This window comes from Macadamia integrifolia, chromosome 10 (genome assembly GCF_013358625.1).
Source record: "Macadamia integrifolia cultivar HAES 741 chromosome 10, SCU_Mint_v3, whole genome shotgun sequence".
NCBI classification, from domain to species: Eukaryota; Viridiplantae; Streptophyta; class Magnoliopsida; order Proteales; family Proteaceae; genus Macadamia; species Macadamia integrifolia.
This window is the reverse complement of record NC_056566.1, coordinates 3,029,225-3,042,918: the sequence shown is the minus strand read 5'-3', so window position 1 is coordinate 3,042,918 and position 13,694 is coordinate 3,029,225. Positions and strand designations below refer to the sequence as shown.

The 13,694-nt window shown below is 39.7% G+C and overlaps 1 protein-coding gene across 1 annotated transcript in view; it reads right to left on the bottom strand.

The window, feature by feature from the left end:
- LOC122091565 (ubiquinone biosynthesis monooxygenase COQ6, mitochondrial) overlaps window positions 1-13,694 on the bottom strand; it is a 37,602-nt gene that overhangs the window by 3,943 nt on the left and 19,965 nt on the right. Inside the window, exons 5-7 of the mRNA XM_042661576.1 lie at window positions 5,195-5,253; window positions 2,477-2,544; window positions 2,337-2,388 (exon numbers count right to left, since the gene is read on the bottom strand). Coding sequence (XP_042517510.1) covers window positions 2,337-2,388; window positions 2,477-2,544; window positions 5,195-5,253 — 179 coding nt within the window. The remainder of the gene's footprint in view (window positions 1-2,336; window positions 2,389-2,476; window positions 2,545-5,194; window positions 5,254-13,694) is intronic.

Genomic DNA, 13,694 nt, shown 5'->3' with positions numbered 1-13,694 from the left:
TAACATAATTTTTTTTTTTTTTTTTGTTAAACAAGATATAGAAATAGGATATTGTAACAAATGGATATCTAATCATAAAAACAAGAAAATAATAAGAATCTGATTGCTATAACAATTAAACATGACTGAGCATGAGCAGCTAACACTTAAGGCACCATATCAACATGATAGAGGGGATATTTGTATTCATGTTGGTATTCTTAACCAACGCTTCCAATTCCGATCTGAACCATCTACGTTCTCTTCATCAGAAACCAGGCCTGTCAATGGGCACACATACCTTCTCTTCCAACTGAAGACTAAGCTTCACCATGGAGCTTCAGTCCAGGACAAGCAAAGCTGCACGGCACTTAGACGGCTTCTCCCCAGGACGTGTAGGTCAGGTATTCTTGGACTTGGAAAAGAATGTTCCTCTCATGTCTCCCCATATTGAATTATTTTTATGCTAGTCCTATTCTTGGGAAGATGTTGTTAGTTATCACAACAAATTGTGTTTTGGCAACACAAAATGATGATATAAGAACCGTCTCCAAAGGGATGAGAGCAAGGATTAAAGTATCAATATCGGTCGCCGTATCAATCACATAAATTTAAGATACGTATCGGAGGGTATCGTATTATATCGGAGATACACTAAAGATACACACATAAATGTACAGTTAGAAAAATAAATATATGACATGTACCATGCATAAACACTAAAATGTAGAACACCATACTGAGAGACGAGTGTATTCAATTGAAATTGTTCTAAAGGATGAGGTTTATGGCATTTAGTAATAGTCTATTGTTGACTTCCTTAGAATTTTTAAAATCTAAAAACAAATTGATGCAATAATTCATATCTGATCCAATGTTTCAGTTTTTTTTACCTAAATCTACTCAAACATAGCAAAAAAAGAAATAAAACAGACTTAATTGTTTGATCTTGCCATCCAACTTCTTATAAAAAATGCTACTAGAACACTACAAAAGGGATGGTAGTAACTGGATCAATTTCTGATCATTTATACCGATGTTCTGGATGTACACCACTTGTAAAATTGTGCCACATGCTCACAGGACCAGGATCATATCAAACTTAATTTTTTGATCTTGCCATCCAACTGAAGTTGAAGTGCTTCGAGAGAGAGAGAGAGAGATGCATCTCAGACTACCTTCGTTTAAGAAGAAGAGATCAAAATTCAATAGAGAGATCATACCATTGAAGGGTGCATCTCGAAATATCTTTCGTTAAGGACATACAACAGTCAGGTACAGTTAATGGAAGAAATGCTAGAAAAGACAATGGTGAAAGACATAATAGATATGCTGGAAAACTTATGGTTGGTCAAGTAATATAGATGCTTCCTACAATTGCTCCTAGTCCCTGATTAGACAGTTCCCATATCTGCTCTATGCATTTTCTTGTGCATCATGCAACAAACTCAGCAACTTGAAAGTGGATGAAGAAGAATGAATTTTGGGATTTTTCACTGGCGTTCAGGGGATGACAACATTGTTTGAAGGAGCATCGTCAAATGAGCTATGGATCTTAAAGTGGGAAATTTCAAGTAATTTAAGTTCGAGAAGAATTGGTATTTTGTCCCCGCTCTTTAAGGGCACTTAATATGCCGATGGCCTTAAGCTAAGTGCAGTGTAAATGCTAATTTCCAGGTACATAAGGATCCTATTTCCCATTTTTGTCTAAGATACACATACTCTTCAACATGGGAATTATTTGTCTGAACTTGACAACATCCATTTTGTTTATATAAACAAGATATAGAAATAGGATATTGTTACAAATGGAGATCTAATCATAAAAACTAGTAAATAATAAGAATCTGATTGCTATAACGATTAAACATGAGCAAGCAGCTAAGACTTAAGGCACCGTATCAACATATTAGAGGGGATATTTGTAATCAACTTGGTATTACAATCTTGGATCTGGAAAAGAATGTTCCTCTCGTGTCTCCCCGTATTACATTATTTATGCCATTCCTATTCCCAGGAAGATGTTAGTTAGTTATCACAAACAAATTGTATTTAGACAATACAAACTGAAATATAAGAACCATTTCCAAAGGGATGAGAGAACTGCAGCCTGCAAACAGCACAATACAGTTGAGTATCCAACACTATATGCAATACAACAAATTGAGCACATGGAAACCTTTTAAAAATGTGTAGAAAATAATTTTTCCAGCAAATAATCATGTAAGAGTATAATGAAAAAAATCCAATTCTTCTCTAGCAGAAAATAAAGGCAACGATTACTTCATTATTGATTTTTCAGCAAAAATAAAAAAAACATGTGTGAAATAGAGATTACTGAATAGAACACAAAATACCTCTAAGCACGACAATAGAGAACTATGAAGCACCTTATTCTCCACCACACACCTGAATGCAGCTCCAAATAAGTCAACATGTCTGTAAATATTTCATAGTAACAGCAAAATTATCTTTAAAGTGAGTGCTTACTGCTTACCCAAGTATTTCTTTACCTACATCTCTAGCATTGTAAGTGGTGTATCCTAATCCAGTGTAATCCCAAACCTACAAAAGAAATAAAGGACAAGAGACTAGTTTTATTGCTTAACCAAAGGTTCTTGAAATTTTGGAAAATTTAGTCAATATACCTGTTATTGTGTGATGAAGATCAAAAGAGATATCATACCCCCAAGTCTTTTCAGAAAGAAACTAAACCACTATCATAGAACTAAGAGATCTTTCCACCAGGGATGGGGAACATATATTGAATTCCACCAGTCTTAAATTGCTAACTATATGGGCAAAAGTCAGGTGCCAACAAAGAGATAGGCCGATATAATACATACATAGTTCAAACCATAGTTGTCGCGGTGGCAAGGTGACCAAAGGTGGTGGCCAGATGCCTAGGCATCACTTTGGTCACTTAGGCATGCACATACAAAAGAAGGGGGGGGGGTAGGGAGTGCCAGGTGTAAAACTGTAAACATTAAAGCTTCTTTCTACTAGTTTTAATTTTCAAGGTCTTTTGGTGTAAAATACAAGGTTCAATTGATATGTAATATAGAAATATATGCTACTTTATTTGTAGATATGTAAAAAATAGTGACAACAATAACAACTCAGCCTTATCCCAACTAAATGGGGTCGGCTACATGGATCCCCTCCAATCAGCTCTATATGAGGTCATACTTGATAGTTGATACAAGGCCTAAGCCATGCATATCTTTTGTCAGCACTTCTCCTAGAGTCATTTTAGGTCTGCCCTTCGCTCTTTTAGTTCTTTCAATCTAAATCAAATCACTTCTCCATCCTAGAGCATCCAAAAACCTCCGTTGGACATGGCTATATCACCTCAAACAACTTTCTCGTAGCTTTTCATGTATTAGAGATACTCTCAAATCAGCTTTAATATGATAATTGTTTTTTTAATAACAATATATTAAAAATGAAATTGCAGATCTTCTTCTTCCTCCCTCCCCTTTGATGGCGAACTACTAGATATCGGAAAGAAGCAGCCAAAAAATTCATTTTTTTCTCCTTATCATTCAGGAAAGACAAGAAAATTTCAGGGTAGCAAACATTATCTAGAATTTCTTTTCGATTTCAAACCCATAGCCAATGATGGAACTAGAACATCCCCAAAGATCTCGGTCAGAGCGGGCATATGCCAAACGTGAAGTTCAATATAATTGTAATGATATGAGAAGTCATCCATCCCTGGGAGGATGACTATGTCACTACAGACTATACTCCTATTCATTTTCATTATTCAATATTTTTGGTTCCCCCCCCCCTCTTTTTTTTCAGCCCTCCCTCTTCTTCTTCTTCTCTTCCTCCTCCTCTACCGCCAGCTGCAACTCCAGCAGTACAGTGATTGCTACAGCTTTTTTGTTTTTTCACTGCCACTCTGGGATGCTGCTGTAACTTCTTCCATCTTCCTCCATTTTTTTTCTCTTTTCCACACTTTCTCCCCCCTTCAGACGGATTTTGGGACCTAGGTGCCTAGACAACTAAAAGGTCAGGGGCACCTAGGTCCTGAAAAACCACCTTGTCACCTAGGTGGTGCCTTGGCAACTATAGTTCGAACAAAGTCTGATTTCTTGAGCATATTTAAATGAGCACCCTATTGTGAGCCACCCTTTTGATTGCACAAGCTGGGGGTCCAACCCCAAATAGTCATACATGTTGATAATTTGCAAAGGCAATTTTGCTGTTATACGGTCCGTGGAAACAAGCTCGTCTTCACGGTCAGTCTCAGTTCTGCCACATGGCAGGATGATGTAGCAAGTCCATTATTGGATAGACGGGAAGGTTTGGATAGGTCACGTCTCAAAATATTTATTCAATTTTAACCACATAATATCCCATGAATGTCCATGTTTGCCTGTGCTACTCCCAACACTATTGTGCACTCTCCCATAGTCCGAATTTTCAAAGTTCTATTTTGCCACTTGGCAAAGTCCCTTAGGGCTAAAACTTGACCTGTGAGCAGGGGCCTAGGGCTCTACCTGTCCAAAAATTTTCGGCCCCATCTGACCATGTCAAGTGGAAAAATAGTGGTCTGTGTGGGGAAGGCTCTCTCCACATCCGTCAAGGAAACCTATGCCCAAAAAGCATTCAGAAAAAGGCCCCACCATCCAACAACAACAACACAACTCAGCCTTATCCCAACTAAATGGGGTCGGCAAAAGAGCAACCCACCTTACATATTCTGACATAATATGTCCAATTCAATCCTCCCATGTATGTCTCAACTTTTGGTTGCCTAGGCTTGTAGGTAGGTTGTATAGGTACCATCTTACATATTCCGAATAATACTTAAGAGCAATAAATCACCAGTTCAGTAAAATGCATGTCCAATTGGTGAGGCCTGTATGGATGGTGGGTTACCCTCCATCACATGGATCCACATTTCTAAGTAAATCCAATACTTTCCAACTTCATCAAACCAACTATATTCACTCCTCCACATCCCCCACCCCATTAAGAGAGAGAGAGAGAGAGAGAGAGTAATGCATTGGCATTCACAAATACACAATTCATGTCATCCAGATGCACCCTCAATCAAGTTCCCAGAATAATGCTGGAACATCAATATCTTAGCCATGAATTTCACTCATCAACTGCACAGAGGTCAATTGGAGTACTCTACAGCAGAAACTAAAGATCAGAAAAGTACAGGAAGATCCCACAATAATAAGCACAAAAGAAACACCTGCATCTTATCAAAATATGCATGTCGATGTTGCTGAACATATTCCCAAGCACCAACATCTGCAAAGCAGAACAACAGTCATTTGCAGACAAATACATAAATAATAAGCATTTCTAATATCTTTCTCTTTTTAAACTTACACCACATTTCAACGTTTTCATGGCACAATAAACAAGAAGACTAACTATCAATGAAAGATGAACTATGCAATAGTACATACTATAACATCTAGGATTCAAACCAAATAGCCATGCACACATATCATGTCCATAAGGCAGAGGGAAATCTCCTCACCTGAACATTTCTGCAAAAGAAAACATCGTAATACCCTATATAACTAGGAGCCGATGTACAACCGGCATTTACCATCAACGTCTGATACCTGGGCTCTTTATTTTATCTAAAGTACCCCTTGGCCACAGCATGCCATAGTTGGGATGTGGATATGTCCAGATCCCTCAAATCTGGGTCTATTTTTCCATCTTGAATTTTGCAGATTGTTCACAACCATTCCTTGGATAAGCCCCAAACATTAGCTACATATTAATATTGTTAAAAAATAATCAGTTTTGTAACATTGCATAAGCCGTCCCCATGCCCCACTTGACCTTATGTATGATAGATTTTAAGTACGTCAAATTATTTTTAGATTTGAAGTTTCTTAATGTTATGATGCAAGTTCATATTGCAATTTTCTTTTTGACAAATTTTATCATTATTTGGATATTAATAATGAAGAATACAGATTATTCGTTGCTTGCTTTATTGGAAAATGGAAATCATAATTATGCATCATACATCCATGTGCTCATACCTAGTTGTTCAATCAATATCAATTATCAACTGACAACTCAAATCCTAACATTAAAAAGTCGGCAACTTTCGGGAAATTACCTTATTGTCCTTTCAAGGAAAATTGACTAGTAATGTAATAATGGGTTTTAGGGAAAGTGTCAGTTGCCAAATGGACCCTAAGGGGTTTAATGGTCTTTGTAATTTTCTAGAACTTTTTCTCCATTGTTATAAATAAAAAGGGCTGATTGATGCAGATCCGAGGGATCGGATCGCTTAGGGCCCACTAAATAACCAAATAGTTCACTCTAGACAAACCAAGGGTTCAGGTCGCCTAGGAGAGAGGTTTGCACGCCCCAAGTCTCAGGCTCATATGAGGGGGTATCTAGGGAGATCGATCTTCTAACTAGGGCTGCAACTGTCACCCAGAAAACAGAGTACTAGAAGCTTCAACAGCAGGAAGTAAGAAAGGGTTGGGAGGAAGAAGAAGATTAAAAGGGGAAAGAGAAAATTTCAGAAAGAGTCAGGGAGGAGAGAACAACTCACGGCAGTCATGGTTTCATACCAAAATTTGTATTCTTCAAGTCTAAAAAAACTGAACTTCTCCATCGTTTACATATCCAATATAAAGGAAAAAAATCAAAAAAATTAATGGCAACTAACTTAAAATGGAAACTAATCTAAAATTAGAAACTAACTAATTTCAAAGAAATTGTTTCTAAAACAAAAGAAAATCAAATAAAAGATTTTTCTTTCCTAAGTTCATCGTGCAACTACATCACTGATGTCATACTTGACACAAGTCATTACCCCATCCAACATGGTATCAGAGTCCTAGGATTTGAAACCATAAAGGGCTCTCTCTCTTCTCCATCTCTTTCTCTCTCTTTCGTTTCTCTATCTCTCTCTCTCTCTCCCAGCGCCTCCTTCCATCTGCGCCTCCCTTCATCTCTCTTCATCACTTTCTCTCTCGTGGTGGGAGCTTCTTAAACCAACAAGAGGGTTTCTAGCCTCCATCTATCCTTCCTCTGGGCTTTTAGACTCTCTTCTACAATAATCTGAGAGACCCAAACCCTTTTTTTCCATCATTGTTTCAGGTTCCCTGAAATCGTTTTTCATTGCCAAGATGCATTTTTTCCTGCTCGATGCGCTGATCGTCTTGATGTTTGTTGTGATTGGTGCTCCTCTTGTAGTGGTATGTCTCACCACTTCTCTGTTTGCGGTTTATGTTCTAGAGCTATCCCCAAAATCGATTTCTCAGGGTTTTTTCCTTTATTGATTTTTGGGTTTTCTAGCTTTTTCCAATTTTTTGGTGCCTTCTCTATCTCCAACTAGTGTCTCTTCTATTTATACAGTCCCCTTGAGTGGAAACCATGTCTACCAACTCATCTGCATCTATTGGAAGAGACATCACGGCTTTTCCTACCTTTATCCTGTGTTATCAAGCTTGATGGCACAAACTACCTTATGTGGTCACGCTCACTGTTAGCAAAACGCGAGTTTTAAACACGTTTCTGTTTTTTACCGTTTAAAACACGTTTCCCATATGATTCCCAAAGATACTGGAAAAAACAGCAAACGGAAAGCATTCCCTTCTAAACACGTTTAAAACACGTTCCCTTTTTTTGCTTTGTTAAGACTTATTTTTTGCGCATAATGTTTACTTAATTGACCATATCTCTCTCTCCCGAACTTCGATCGACCTGATTCTTTCGCCAACTTGAAGCTAACTCAATGGCCTATATTTCTTATGATAACATCTTCAACTCTAATTCAATGCATGAACCCCAAAATTGAGCTACAAACTAATGTATTTGCTGAAAAGTATTTCTAAAGTGATGACTCCCAACTCCAGCTGAACATACAACATTCCGAGAGTGCGTTGACTACACTGACAATAATGAACATCATAGCCAAGCCACATTGCTCCATAAGACTTTGGACATGTGTGGTGTATGAATTTAGAATTGGTATTGGATAATATTCACTAATATATCTTAGAACTTATAATGAGACATGGGATATATATGCATTCATGTTGGATATTATAGTTATTTTGAACATTAGATGTAGGTATTAACATAATAATTCCTTAATTTATGAGTATAATACCCTTTTTTTTTGTCCCATTTGTTTGAAATCTACACGTTTAAAATCTGTAATGTCCGTTTCCAGTTTTTTAGCGTTCTCTATTTTTTTTTATCATTTATTTGACTATATCGTTTGTAAATTTTCACAATTTAAAACCCGTATTGTCTGTTTCCTTTTTTTTCCGTTCCCGTTTTTGCTAACTATGGTCACGCTCGGTCCACATCTCCATCAAGTTTTGTTACAATTACGAGTACCTCATTGGAACCACAAAGCATCCGACCACTGGTCCTGAGATTGACAAGTGGAAGTGTGCCAACTCTCTAGTTATAGCCTTCCTTGTCAACTCCATATTACTACAGCTTTCATGTGGCTATCTCCTCCTGGACTTTGCCGCGAAGATTTGGAAGTCTATCCAGGATATCTATTCTTAAGCGGGGAATGATGCTCAGGTTTTTGAGCTTTGCCTGAAGGTTTGTGATCTGAGGCAGAGAGGGGTCACTCTGACATAGTATTACTATGAGTTGCAGACACTATGGACTACGCTTGACTTCCATGACGAGTATACATCTTCCACCCCTGCAGATGTTACCAGTTTTCAGAAGCGAGAGGACACGATCTAGGCCTATGACTTTTCTAGCAGATTTGAATATGGAGTTTGATCAGCTGCGATCCCAGGTTTTGAGTCGTGATCCCTTTCCTACCTTGGATCAAGCCTATGCTGCGATGCAACTAGAGGACAGTCGACGTACCATATGCTTCCACAGCCTGCTACTACCCCTACTGGGAGATCTACACTTGTCTCTTGCACTCAGTTCCTTCGTGCAACCCCACAGTCTGGTGGCTCCTCTACCAGGACTCCATTGAAGTGCAATTACTGTAGGAATGAGCGTCACACCAAGGAGGACTGCTGGAAACTTTATGGCACTCTGCTGATACATCTGGCAAAGGGCAAAGGGCAAAGGGCAAAGGGCAAAGGGCAAAGGGCAAAGGGCAAAGGATGAGGGAAGAGTCATACTGATACTCCTGGGCAAGACAACCATACTGAGAGCCCTGATCTGACTCTGCTCCTAGCACCTCAGCAGCCGCACTATCATCTAATGAGCTTACTACTCTTCAGCGTCTTCTAACACGTCAGGACTCTCTAGCACCAACCACTGCGAGCTCTACTCATTCCACCTCTTTTGGGTCAGATATCTACTTCTGTGGCCATACTATGTCTGTCCCTTTTACCCCTTGGATTATAGACTCTGGAGCTTCTGATCATATGACAAGTCGCTTGCCTCTTTTCTCACAGTACACTACCTGCCCTGGTAATGGTAAGGTCAAGTTAGCTAACGGGATTTATTCCACTATTTAGGGAAAGGGATCTATTAGTTGTACCACTTCTTTATCCCTTTCTACTGTATTGCATGTTCCTTCTTGTCCATTGCATTACATGTTCCTTCTTTTCCCACTAACCTTTTGTCCATTAGTAGTCTTAATTGCAAAGTCACCTTTCTCCCGTCTCATTGTGTTTTTCAAGATCTGGTGACAGAAGCAATGATTGGCTCTAGTAGGGTGCGTGGTGGTTTGTACCTACTTGATGATGACTTGGCATTGGTCTCTGGTTAGGCTTTTTAGAGTTCTTTTACGCTACCTCCCATCTCTGAGTTAACACAATGGCGTCGTCGGTTGGGGCATCCCCCTTTGGGAACTTTAGTTAAGGTTTTTCCTTCTTTTAAAAATTGTAATTCGAGTCAATTTTTTGTGAGGCATGTGTTTTGGCCAAACAAACTCGGATCATTTATTATGTTTCTGAAAATTAAAGTGCCACTCCTTTTCCATTGATACATTCTAATATTTAGGGTCCATCCCAGTGTCTGTCAATGGTTATCGGTGGTTTGTTTCTTTTATTGATTGTCATTTTTGACCACTTGGGTTTATATGATGCCAACCAAGGGCGAGACCTTCTATTGCTTTCAGTAGTTTCACTGCATGGTTCAGACTCAGTTTGATGCTACCATTAAGATCCTTCGAAGCGACAATGGCCGTGAATACTTCGAAGAGTCCTTTCAGGCTTATCTTTCCGATCATGGGATGGTCCATTAGACTAGTTGTGTGGAGACACCCATGGTTTAAAGTATCTCCGATACAATATGATACCCCTCCAATATGTATCTTAAATTTAGCCAACCGATACGGTGACCGATACCGATACTTTAATCCTTAGATACACCGACTCATAATGGGGTTGCTAAGAAGAAGAATTGCCATATTTGTGAGGTAGTATGCTCTCTTATGTTTGAGATGTATGTTCCTCCCCAATATTGGAGTGACGCGATTCTCACTACTGCCTTTCTCATCAACCGAATGCCTTCTTGGGTCCATTCCTTCTGCTCCCCTCTGGATCTTCTCCAAGGTTCCACTGCTTTTCCTATTCCTCCTAAGATATTCGGTGGTGTTTGTTATGCTCGGGATCATCATCCTCATGGAAAGGTTGATCCTCGTGGTCTCTGGTGCATTTTTCTGGGGTATGCTCCTACTTAGAAAGGTTATCGTTGTGTTCATCCTCCCACTCGGTGTTGGTTTGTGACTATGGATGTCGTCTTTCATGAATCTGCATCATATTACACTATGACACCTCTTCAGGGGGAGTCTCCTTCCATTGTGGAAGATGTGTTGCCGCCTCTTTAAATTGCTATCCCTGCCAATATCCTGTTTCAGGGAGAGTCACACTACTACTTCGCCTCGGCCCGAGATATGTGTTTATAGTCGTAGAGAGCAAACTTAGACCACTACACATCCAACATCTACCCTACCTTACCAGTTGTCTCCTCTAGAGCCTGATCTTGTCCCCTTGGACCCAGGTAATTCCCCTTCTCCTTCTATTGAGTCTCTTGAGTTGCCTATTGTTGTTTGTAAAGGCACTAGGTCTTGTACTTCACATCTTGTTGCTAAAACTGTTTCTTATGACTCACTTTCTCCTTCCCATTATAGTTTTGTGTTTTCTCTTTCCTCTGTGTCCATTCCTCATACCTGGCAGGAAGCGAGTGCAAACTCACAATGGCAGGCAACTATGGTTGAAGAGATGCAGGCTTTGAAGAAGGAATAATTACACATGGGACTGGCCCATAGGTCTTGACACAATGTTAGAATTCTAGCTCTTCCAGAGTTGTATCTCATTGATGGCTTGGGGCCCCCGAAAGGAGGCCTTCTTCGCCCTCCACCTAAGCTGCGCAGGAAAGGCCCAAATCCAATCCCAGGGAACAGTAAAGCTTCATAGGGTCTTTCTGTCCATGACTTCTCTCACAATAGCAGACAGTTGGGTGTAACTGGGTCTTCACAGTAAAACAAAAGGCTGATGGTACAGTGGATCGGTATAAGGCCAGACTTGTTGCTAAGAGCTTCACTCAGACTTATAAGATTGACTATCAGGAGACTTTTACTCTAGTTGCTAAGATGAACATCTTAGCTTATGCCGCCAACTTAGATTGGGATCTCCAACAGCTAAATGTGAAGAATGCGTTCCTTCATGGGGAACTTAGGAGGAAGCGTATATGGACATTCCTCCTAGGTTCACTTGCTCAAAAACCCAAGGGAAGGTATGTAAGCTGAAGCATTGTATGGGCTGAAGCAATCCCCTCGTGCTTGGCTCGGGCGTTTCCATAAGGTTATGGTTGCTACAGGCTACTCCCAAAGTAATGCCGACTACTCTCTATTCATCAAGAAATCTAGTGGGAAGATTGCTATCCTAATAGTCTATGTAGATAATATTATTGTTACTGGTGATGATCTGGCATAAATCTTTCGCCTCAAGAGATGCTTAAGTAAGGAATTCGAGATCAAAGAGATAGGACAATTGCATTACTTCCTTAGCATTAAAGTTGCCAGGTCTTGTCCTGAGATCTACTTGTCTCAACGGAAGTATGGGCATGATCTTATTTGTGAGATAAGCATGTTGGGGTGTAAGCTTGTAGACACTCTTATTGAAGCTAAATGTCACCTGAGTACCAAGGAAGGTGATCATGTGGATAAGGGGAGATATTAGAGATTAGTGGGGCGTTTGATCTATCTTTCTCATACACGCCGACATAGCATTTGCCATTAACTTGGTTAGTCAGTACATGCATGATCCCTACTCGACTCACATGGAAGTTGTATTGTGCATTCTCCGCTACTTAAAATCTACCCCAGGACGTGACATCCTTTTTCTCCTTATGATCACCCTTGGGAGGTCTTCACGGATGCTGATTGGACAAGTTTTCCTAATGACCACAGGTTTACTACTGGTTATTGCTTATTTGTTAGTGGTAACTTTGTTATTTGGCGAAACAAGAAATAAGTCGTGGCTGCCCGTTCAAGTGCCAAAGCAGAGTTCCGTGCTATAACGCATAGCGTTTGTGAGCTCTTATGGCTTCATGGTCTTCTCATAGATTTGGCTGTCCCAGCCACCCTTCCTATGAAGCTCTTTGTGACAGCAAATCTGCCATTAGCATTGCTTATAACTCTGTCCAGCATGATCGAATCAAGTATGTGGAGATCGATCGACACTTCATCAAAGAGCTGGATATGGGTCTTATCACTATGCCTTTTGTTCCCAGTAGTAAAAAACTGGCTGATGTATTTACTAAATGTCTTAGTAGTATGATGTTTCATTCGATTATCTATAAGTTGGGCATATGTGATATCTATACATCAACTTGAGGGGGAGTGTTGTAATAATGGGTTTTAGGGAAAGTGTTAGTTTCCAAACGGACCCTTAGGGGTTTAATGGTATTTTTAATTCTCTAGAACTTTTTCTCCATTGTTATAAATAAAGAGAGCTGGTGTCATATTTGACACAAGTCATCACCCCATCCAACAACTACTTTCTGAGACATTAGGATTTAGTGGCATCTTCATCAGCCATTCATGACAGTGTCCATCATGCCTGGATCGGTGGATCCCATCTCCCTAATATGATTAAGCCAAATATTGATGGCAGCTAGCTAGGTAATGTCCTTGGATGGAGAGTGTGGTTGGGAATCATGAAGGGATGCCTTGTATATGTTTTCTGGTCCCATTGGCATTTGTGACTCTAGCTAAGTTGAGTTTGAAAGCAACCATCAAGGCATTGAGATGGCTATTCAACAAGGGTGGGTGCATCTGTGATGTAGTTGCATTAAACATTGATCCCATATAGATGCCTAGACATAAGTCTGGAAGGCCCACAAGGGGCAGGTGGCAATCCAATGGGCTAAAGACAAGCTTTGGATAGTTATTATATCGGTTAAGACTTTTAATTTCTTGGGTTTCATTGTATACTTAATACAATATGGTGAGCCTTGTCGCAACAGTAAGGTTGCTCCATTGCGACCTAGTGGCTGCAGGTTCAAATCAGGAAACAGTTTCTCTGCAAAGCGGAAGTAAGGCTGCATACATTATGAACCCCAGACCCCGTAGTCGCAGGAGCCTTGTGCACTGGGTACACCCTTTAGGATACTTACTAGTTAATAGATAGAGTTCTATTTTGAGTCTATTTACTTTATTCAGTGAGTTCTCTTTTAAGTCTATTTACTTTATTCAGTGTGTGAAAATGATTATGAGTCCTTTTGAGTCAATTCAGGAATTTACAAAGGTATTTCTATATGTATACACC